At 42.3% G+C, this 9,746-nt stretch overlaps 1 protein-coding gene across 1 annotated transcript in view; it reads right to left on the reverse strand.

Moving 5' to 3' along the window:
- Positions 1–9,426, reverse strand: part of LOC124743995 — a 30,841-nt gene extending 21,415 nt beyond the window's left edge. The window contains exon 1 of the mRNA XM_047248893.1: positions 8,982–9,426. Within this exon, the coding sequence (XP_047104849.1) occupies positions 8,982–9,314 (333 nt within the window). The 5' untranslated portion in view covers positions 9,315–9,426. The remainder of the gene's footprint in view (positions 1–8,981) is intronic.
- Positions 9,427–9,746: the final 320 nt, after the last annotated feature.

Here is a 9,746-nt window from a genome sequence, read left to right on the forward strand (position 1 = left end):
GGTCTTCCCTGAGGTCGGCTTCTACCAGTTTTTCCATTCGTCTATAAAGAATTCGCGTTAGTATTTTGCAGCTGTGACTTATTAAACTGATAGTTCGGTAATTTTCACATCTGTCAACACCTGCTTTCTTTGGGATTGGAATTATTATATTCTTCTTGAAGTCTGAGGGTATTTCGCCTGTCTCATACATCGTGCTCACCAGATGGTAGAGTTTTGTCATGACTGGCTCTCCAGAGGCCATCAGTAGTTCTAATGGAATGTTGTCTACTCCCGGGGCCTTGTTTCGACTCAGGTCTTTCAGTGCTCTGTCAAACTCTTCACGCAGTATCTTATCTCCCATTTCGTCTTCATCTACATCCTCTTCCATTTCCATAATATTGTCCTCAAGTACATCGCCCTTGTATAAACCCTCTATATACTCCTTCCACCTTTCTGCCTTCCCTTCTTTGCTTAGAACTGGGTTGCCATCTGAGCTCTTGATATTCATACAAGTGGTTCCCTTCTCTCCAAAGGTCTCTTTAATTTTCCTGTAGGCAGTATCTATCTTACCCCTAGTGAGACAAGCCTCTACATCGTTACATTTGTCCTCTAGCCATCCCTGCTTAGCCATTTTGCAATTCCTGTCGCTCTCATTTTTGAGACGTTTGTATTCCTTTTTGCCTGCTTCATTTACTGCATTTTTATATTTTCTCCTTTCATCAATTAAATTCAATATCTCTTCTGTTACCCAAGGATTTCTATTAGCCCTCGTCTTTTTACCTACTTGATCGTCTGCTGCCTTCACTACTTCATCCCTCAGAGCTACCCATTCTTCTTCTACTGTATTTCTTTCCCCCATTCCTGTCAATTGTTCCCTTATGCTCTCCCTGAAACTCTGTACAACCTCTGGTTCTTTCAGTTTATCCAGGTCCCATCTCCTTAAATTCCCACCTTTTTGCAGTTTCTTCAGTTTCAATCTGCAGTTCATAACCAATAGATTGTGGTCAGAATCCACATCTGCCCCAGGATATGTCATACAATTTAAAACCTGGTTCCTAAATCTCTGTCTTACCATTATATAATCTATGTGATACCTTTTAGTATCTCCAGGATTCTTCCAGGTATACAACCTTCTTTTATGATTCTTGAACCAAGTGTTAGCTATGATTAAGTTATGCTCTGTGCAAAATTCTACAAGGCGGCTTCCTCTTTCATTCCTTCCCCCCAATCCATATTCACCTACTATGTTTCCTTCTCTCCCTTTTCCTACTGACGAATTCCAGTCACCCATGACTATTAAATTTTCGTCTCCCTTCACTACCTGAATAATTTCTTTTATCTCGTCATACATTTCATCTATTTCTTCATCATCTGCAGAGCTAGTTGGCATATAAACTTGTACTAATGTAGTAGGCATGGGCTTTGTGTCTATGTACGGGTACAATCACAAAATCACAAAAATCAGAAAGTGGCCATATGTGCATCTCTGCTTGCTCGTCGTCAATTGGGTCGTGAACAATACCAACCATTCCAATCCTATATCGTTACTGGTGACAAGAAATGGTCTCTTTTGGCTAATATAAGGAAAAGAAAGGAATGGTTGGGCAAACAAAGTAGTATATCCACGTAAAAAGGCTTGCGCGCATCCGCAAAAGATAATGTTATGTATCTGGTGGAACAGCGACTGTGTGGTGGACTACGAATTGCTACCCCCAGATGTAGTCATCACTGCTAGCATTTATTGTCAACGATACAGGCGTCTTGCAGAAGAAATCCAAGAATAACCACCTGGAAGACTGCGTGAAATAGTGCTTCTCAACGCCCGCATTCTGCTAGATTGACAAACAAGACTATTCAGGAATTGGGTTGAGAAGTCATTCCGCACCCACCTGATCTCGCGTCCTTATATTTTCACCTTTTTCTACTCTCTATCGAACAACTTCAAGGAAATTTCGTTCCGGATGAAAATGCGCTGTGAAAATGACTCGACGAGTTCTTCGCCTCAAAACCCCGTGATTTCTGCAGTGGCGGTACCTAGAAGTTACCACAGTGTTGGCAGACTGTTGTAAATAGTTAAGGAGAATATATTATTGATGACTAGAGTCTCTCTTCTGTGTACCTGTTGTGTTTATTAAACTCATAGAAAAACGCTACGAACTTATGCACCAACAAACTATATTTCTCATTTGCTAATAGTTAAATTTATACTGCAATATTAAAATGTTTCTCTTTTTCAATATTATTTTCTCTGCATTGCCAGTCTACATTTTACATCTTCTTTACCTTACTCGTCATCAGTTATTTTGCTGTCCAAATGGAAGAACACTTCTCTCAATTTCAACGTCTCATTTACTAATCAAAGTCCCCTGATTTAAGTGTGTTACACTCTTTTATCTTTGTTTTATTTTTATTTATGTTCATTTTATAACCTCTTTCCCACAATGTCCAAATATTGCAACACATGTGGTGGAGACCTGGACATACCGAAACTACGAGGAAAGAAGTCTAAAGGAACTGGCAGAATGGGTTTCGAGGAAACTAGAGAGTGTGAGTTGGGAGGATAGCATGGGGAACGAGGAATGTTGAGAAGAGCTGGGGAAGTGGATGGCCTCTTAGACACCAGAAGGAAAAGGAAGAAAAATCTACGCCACGTCTTAAGAAAAGGAACTGGGAAGGAATTGAAAAGATAGAAAAAGGAAAGAGAGGGAGAGGAAGATTGTGATATCAAAACAGTGTAAGGGAGGAAAAGGACAACTATCCAGAACTGAAGAGAGATGCACGGTACAAGGCGAGGTGGCACAGTATCATGCCTGGTGGGAGGGGGGGGGGGGGGCTGCTACAAGGCAGAACCACTACTGATTATGATATTTTCTTTGAGAAGTTCCCAAGGGGTTTTACGCATCGGCAAATCATCCCTAGACACTTAGTAAGGGAGTTGTGAAACGATCCCTTGCAGGGTTGTTCAAAATTTCTTTGTTGGGGGGGCACACACACCCACTTCCACACTGCAGATAGTTTCTTTTATTTTTGGGAAAATCATATGGGGTCAGATCAGGACAATTTTGGTGGACACAGAAATTTCTAGATTCATGTTTTCGAGCAGTAATCGTCTTTTACTAATCCTGTGAGGAATCACATTATCGCTATGGAACTAGATGCTGGAGCACTGTTTCTACATCTATATTTACATCTGCATCTAAATCTGCAGGACTACCCTGCAATTCACACTCAAGTGCCTCGCAGAGGAGCAATCGAACCACCTTTAAACTGTTTCTCTACCGTTCACACCCGAACAGCACGCGGAAAAAACAAAGAGTTAAATCTTTTCGCGCGAGCTCTGATTTTTCTTATTTTGTTACGATGATCATTTCTCTCTATTTAGATGGACGCCAGCAAAATATTGTCTTATTCAGAAGAGAAAGATGATGATTGAAATTTCTGGAACAGATCCAGCCGCAACAAAAAACACCTCTCTTTTAATGATTGCCACCCCAACTCGTATATCGTATCCGTAACACTCTACCCTATTTAGTGATAATACAAAACGAGTTACACTTCCTTGAACTTTTTCGATGACCTCCGTCGATCCTATCTGTTAAAGATCCCATATTGCACAGCGGTACTCCAGAAGAGGACGGACAACCTTAGTATAGACAGTCTCTTTAGTGTTCTGCCAATAAAATGCAGTCTTTGGGTACCTTTTCAACAATTATCTACGTGATCCTTCCAATTGAAGTTGTTCGTAATTGTAATCGATAGGTATTTAGTTGAATTTATGGTCTTCATATTTGAGAGATATATCGGGTAATATAAATTTAACGGGTTCCTTTTAGTACTCAAGTGGATAATCTTACACTTTTGATTATTTAGAGTCAAACTGCCACTTTTCGCACGATACAGATATCTCATCTAAATTATTTTGCAATTGGTTTTGATCTCCTGATGACTTTACTAGACCGTAACGACAGCCTCATATGCAAACAATCTAAGACGGCTGCTCAAATTACCTCTTAAATCGTTTATACAATTTAAAATCAGCAGAGGGCCTATGAGGCTATAACGTTCGAACATAGTGTGCGGTCAAAAATCCTACTGCAAATCGACGTCAATGATACGAACCTATAATTCTGTGGATTACTTCTGTATCGTTTCTTGTGTAGTGAAGCGATATGCGCGACTTTCTAATCTTTACGTATGATCTTTTGTCGAAAGCGTGGTTATACAAGATTGCTAAATGTGGATCTATTCTGTAAGCATACTCTGAAGGCAACCTAAGAGGTATATAATATTTGTTTCGCTACATCGAGGATACCGACTCAAAGTTTCTCATGTTTGCAACTGTTATTCAGTCCAGTTCTGGAATATTTACTTCGTCTTCTTTGGTGAAGGAATTTCGGAAAACCTTGTTTACTAAAAAATTGAAATGTGCGTATGGCATCGTTGGCCGGAAGGCCCCATCCAAGGAAGTTTGGCCGCCAAGTGCAAGTCTTATTTCAGTAGACGCCACATTGGGCGACTTGCGCGCCGGTGATGAGGATGAAATGATGATGAGGACAACACAACACCCAGTCCCGAGCGGTGAAGATCTCCAACCCGGCCGGGAATCAAACCCGGGTCCGCTTGCATGGGAGGCGAGTACGTTACCCCCAGCTAAGCAGGCGGACCTCGTTTACTAATCGCTGTTTAATGAAACTGTCATCGTTAACATTACCATTGCTATGGCGCTTGACGGTAGTGATCATGTCTACCCACTGGTGTACTTTACATACAACCACAATCTCTTTAGATTTTCTGCCCGATTTCGGGACAGAGATTCATTGTGGGAACCATTAAAAGCATCTCACATTTAAGTCCACGCTGAACTTCAAGCTCCAGTAAACTAAAGCTAATGTTGGAGATGTTGGTCCTTTTAAATCTGGCATGCTTTTTTCATCTCTTAATTGCAGTCCATAGCATTTCTTCGAAATTAAGCCACACGTTGTGTACTCTTACATAGTTGGTTCAAGGAACGGAGACTGTCTCTTACGAAGACATCAAATGGATTTCCTTCTGCTTTTTTAAGTAGATGTACTTTGCGTTTATTTTTGGTGGATTTGGATGTTACGATATTCAGTCTCGCTGTAACTAATCACAGGATCCGCCGTGATGCTCCCTATGTGCTCAGGCTTGTTTGTTGCTAAGGGGTCAAGTATGTTACGCAACCACTTATATTTGGAGTGGCGTCCTGAACTAATTGCTCAAATAATTATCAGACAAAGAATTTAGTACAATTTCGGACGATGTTTTATACGTACCACCGACTTCAAACATGTATTTTCGTTATAAGTGGGATACGTACGCTTTCCCTTTGAGCCTGGAGCTCTTGTTCTTTCCCAATACAGCCACGCCAGTTTACGGCAGTAATACCGAATCTGCTTAGAATTACCCTCCTCTTGTGTTTGACCTGCATCCTATGAGACTGAGCTTGTAATGGACCTCCGACCTATTAAGTGAAACCCGGTATCCCACCAGTGTACTGTCGCCTTTCATTTGTAGAATTGTTAAAACTTCCTAGAATGTCTCCCCAAAGAAGCATATTCCTCAGCAATGAGTAAGTTGCGCACGAGCCGCAAAGATAATTTTATCAGATCGAATACGTACAAACAATTAATTTTTACACATGAATCTCTCCACTGAGAAATGTGCTCCTCAGCTGCGTGCAAGTTCCGCAAGAGACACCGTAGCTATGCTACCCTTAAAGTCGTTGGTAAAGTGTAATTGTAAATATAAACCACTAGCAAACCTGACAGTGCTACGCAATTGCTAAATGTGTATGGAATTGGATATACGTCCTAATCTTCTTCTCCCCCCCCCCATTCTCTATCCCTCTCCTTCTCCACCCTCCTTTTGTTCATCTCCGTCTCCTCCCCCCCCCCCCCCCCTATATGTTCATCAAGTTCTGCCCGCTCACTGTTCATCTCTTACCCCACACTCTCTCCATCCATCTCCTCCTCCCTCATATCTCTGTCCATATCCTCCTCCCCCTTCGATATATCCATTTCCTCCCCCCACCTATCTCTGACCTTATGTACTGTTATTGCAAACAGAACCTTGAATGGGAATAGAAGTCAAAATGAGTGGATAAATCTGCTGGAATGATTAGTACGCGGGGTATGAGAGAGACCTTCCCAGCTGCTGGATCTGTGCGGGGACAGTGGCTTTAATGACAGTATTTCGAATGGTTTTAATATAGGAACAGATAAGATTATAAAGTTAGCCACGAACACAACTTTCCTGTTGTGTGTTAGAAGTAACTGCGAGAAAGAAAACAAAACCGCACATTTTCACAGCACAGTTTAGCATGTTTTTTCTCGCAGCCGGTTTACTGAAAGTGTTTACTGTGAACGTGTATATGTATATTGTGCGTAAGGTCCAACTGTCGAACTCACTGTATCCGTTGTTCCAGAGTCATAATGGATCGCGCTTGGGAATTTCTTATTGGATTTGCCTCCAGACACTGTCTGTGCACTTCGTCATCATGTAGTTGGCCAGCGCTGCGCGTACGCCGTCCGATATTTCGACGCAAATGAAAGAAAACACGAACTGAAACAAATTGAATGTTTACAACACACCAAATTACCACGAATTGATATCACTTCAGTCTTTGCAACATCAAAGATTTGATCACCAACTATAACATTGAAATACTGGTTTTATTTGTATTCCTTTCTTGAAGCGCAATATCACTGTTCAGTGCGGAATTTGTTTTTGTTATGTTCCTATATTGTCAAATCCACCGTCGCATTTATTTTACTGGGATTTCCGCGCAAAACTACCATCCTAATTTCTGACTTTTCCGGTGGATTTTCGAAAAATTTTCATTCATACAAGCTTTAACCTGACAATTACGAACACAAAAACAGAAAGAAATCAACAAAATCAGTTGAGCATTTCTTAGGTGTTCTTTCATACATATGGCAATTTACTTTTATTTGTATAGATAAATGTTCAAGTGATGTACATTGCAGAGTTTAATAACGAACAGTGAACAAAAAATAACTGCTGGCTACCACAATATCGGTGATGAACCTGACTGCCACCAACTTCAGCTCATTATTACATGCATCATCAAACTACTGGCGCCAATGAAAAACTGTTTGGCTTGAAGCAAAAGGAATTACAGCCAGCCTTTGGGTGTGCTTTTGTCATTGAGTGTCTGAAATTATTTACGGACAAAGCCTCACTACTTGGAAGTAAAAATAAAAGGCGTACGACTATCTAATTTTCGAGTCTCGTTTTCACATATTTGTTACGTTACAGCACAGGGCTTCATCTTTCGCTTATCGTGCTGAACAGTCAAGTCGACAACATGGTCGCTCCGTATCGGACTTCAAGGCTCATTTGCAAAGATAACGGAGAAGACATTCTAGTTCCACACCCTGATATACAATAGGAATTCGCTTGGCTACATCCAAAACAGTCCTAAACGTCATACTAAGAAATGATTTTGGGCATCGCCTGTTGTGTAATAGAACGCCCAAATCTCAATCCTGCCGCCTCACATAATGTGACCTGTAATGGTCGGACTCTGACAGGAAACACAGTATTTAGTCATGTTTCATTCTTAAAAACTACGCGATAGATATTATTTTCCAAGAGCTGTACAATGACCTGAGTTTATCAGTTGGAGGATATCCTGAACGGTTAAACGATATTCGTAGCCTCCATGATGTTCATAATATGTATATGAATAGTATGTTTCCATGTTTCCGCCTTTCTGGATGATTCCATTTATGGGAAAAATGAACGCAGTTTGGTTGGACATCTGCTAACATTATGAAGGCAGTAAAACCCGAAAAATCTCGTCTGTGTGAAATCACTGGGAAATGACTAAAGACAGGTGCTGTTAGGGCATAATTCAAACGATGCCTGTAACGTAAACAGCGCGCCATTCAACAGGTCTACAATGGGGAAACTGAGCTAAAAGCCTTCATTGTTGTTTTGCTCAAGCCTACAACTAGTCTTTTCCTATGTATTTATACAGTTACAGACCTTTTCTTATTCTCATCACGTAGATTGCTTTAGAATAATAATAATAATAATAATAATAATAATAATAACTAAAGATATTCGAAGCAGAATATAAACTGCTGGCTGGCAATAGCAAGAAATGCTTTTCTGAAAACGAGAAATTTATTAACAGGAGATGTAAATTTAAGTGTTAGAAAGCCTTTTCTAAAGATATTTGTCTAGAGTGTAGGTTATGCGGAAGGGAAATGTGGACTTCACACGGTGCTGGCAAAAATAGAAGCTTTTGTAATACGGCGCTACAGCAGAACGCTGAAGATCATTGGGTCGGATAACCAATAAGGAGGTACTGAATCGAGTTGAAGAGAAAAGATATTTATAGCACAACTAGACTAAAAAAGGAATAGATTGATAGGGCACATCCTGAGGCATCAACGAATCATTAATTTCGCCAACGTAGAGAACTGCCAGAGGAAGGCCAATACTTACTTAGAGTAAGCAGTTTCAAAAGGAAGTAATTCAAAAAATGGTTCAAATGGCTCTGAGCACTATGGGACTTACCATCTACGGTCATCAGTCCCCTAGAACTCAGAACTACTTAAACCTAACTAACCTAAGGACGATACAGCGCACACTCCGCTGCAGAGTGAAAATCTCATTCTGGTAACCTAAGGACATCACACAACACCCAGTCAGGGAAGTAATTGCAGTAGTTATGCAAAGATTAAGAGGGTTGATTACGAGGATGGAGAACTGCATGAAATGAGTCTTCGGACTGTAGACAATAAGACACAACAATATGGATGTTAGCTGAAATACACTTGCGGTAAACTTTCATGCGACGTCTATGTCTATTGTAGTTTAGTAGAGTAAGGCATACCTGCACTGTATACAATATATTACAGCCTGCGGAAAAAAGAATACTTACGTGCAATTTGTACAGTAAATATAACATTCAGAAAACAGATAGGGCGGCTGTTGTTGGCAGAACTCACCTCAAAGTTGTGCCTGTGGCGGCGAGGCCGGTATCTGTCAAACAGGAATTTGAGACTGTTGAAAGCGAACCACGTGGAGTGATACACCTCCTCCGGGCCGGTGCCCGAGCGCCGCAGCCCCTCCTTCTGTCGTTCTCGGCGGAAGGACGACAGTAGCGAATTCATCTTCTTCTTCACCTCCATGACGTCGCAGTTGAAGAGCTTGGCGATCTCAGCCCAAGCCTCGTTGCGACGGTTGGCCAACTTGTAATAGTTGTGGCTGACGTCCCAAAGAACGGGCCGATCGCGGTAAGCCTCTATCAGCTGCAAAGACAGGTCATTGGACCACTCCATCTCGACGCGACGCCGCCGAGCGGCTCTCGTCCGATACGTGGCGTGCGTTGTGGAACGAGAGCTGAGGCGCTGGGCAACGAGCGCTGGCGAGCGCGGGATACCGGCCGAGCTGCGTCCGCCGCGAATGCGAACGAACAACTGAGCTGGTGCGCCGCCGCGGCCGGCGAACGCGTGCGAACAAACACGGACGGCGGCGAAGGGAACTGCGGCCTCGGCGCCCGGGGAGGGGCGCGCACAAACACACACGCGCGCACACACACACACGCACACACACACACACACACATATAGACGGTCGCAGCTACGCAGGATCACGTGCACAAACACACACATACACACACAAGCTCGCGGACCCGCCACGCACGCTAGCACGCACGCCATCATGCACGTCCGCTCCGCCCTGGCCGTCCCGCACGCACTCACGCGCGCACGC

This window comes from Schistocerca piceifrons, chromosome 1, assembly GCF_021461385.2.
Source record: "Schistocerca piceifrons isolate TAMUIC-IGC-003096 chromosome 1, iqSchPice1.1, whole genome shotgun sequence".
Taxonomy (NCBI): Eukaryota; Metazoa; Arthropoda; class Insecta; order Orthoptera; family Acrididae; genus Schistocerca; species Schistocerca piceifrons.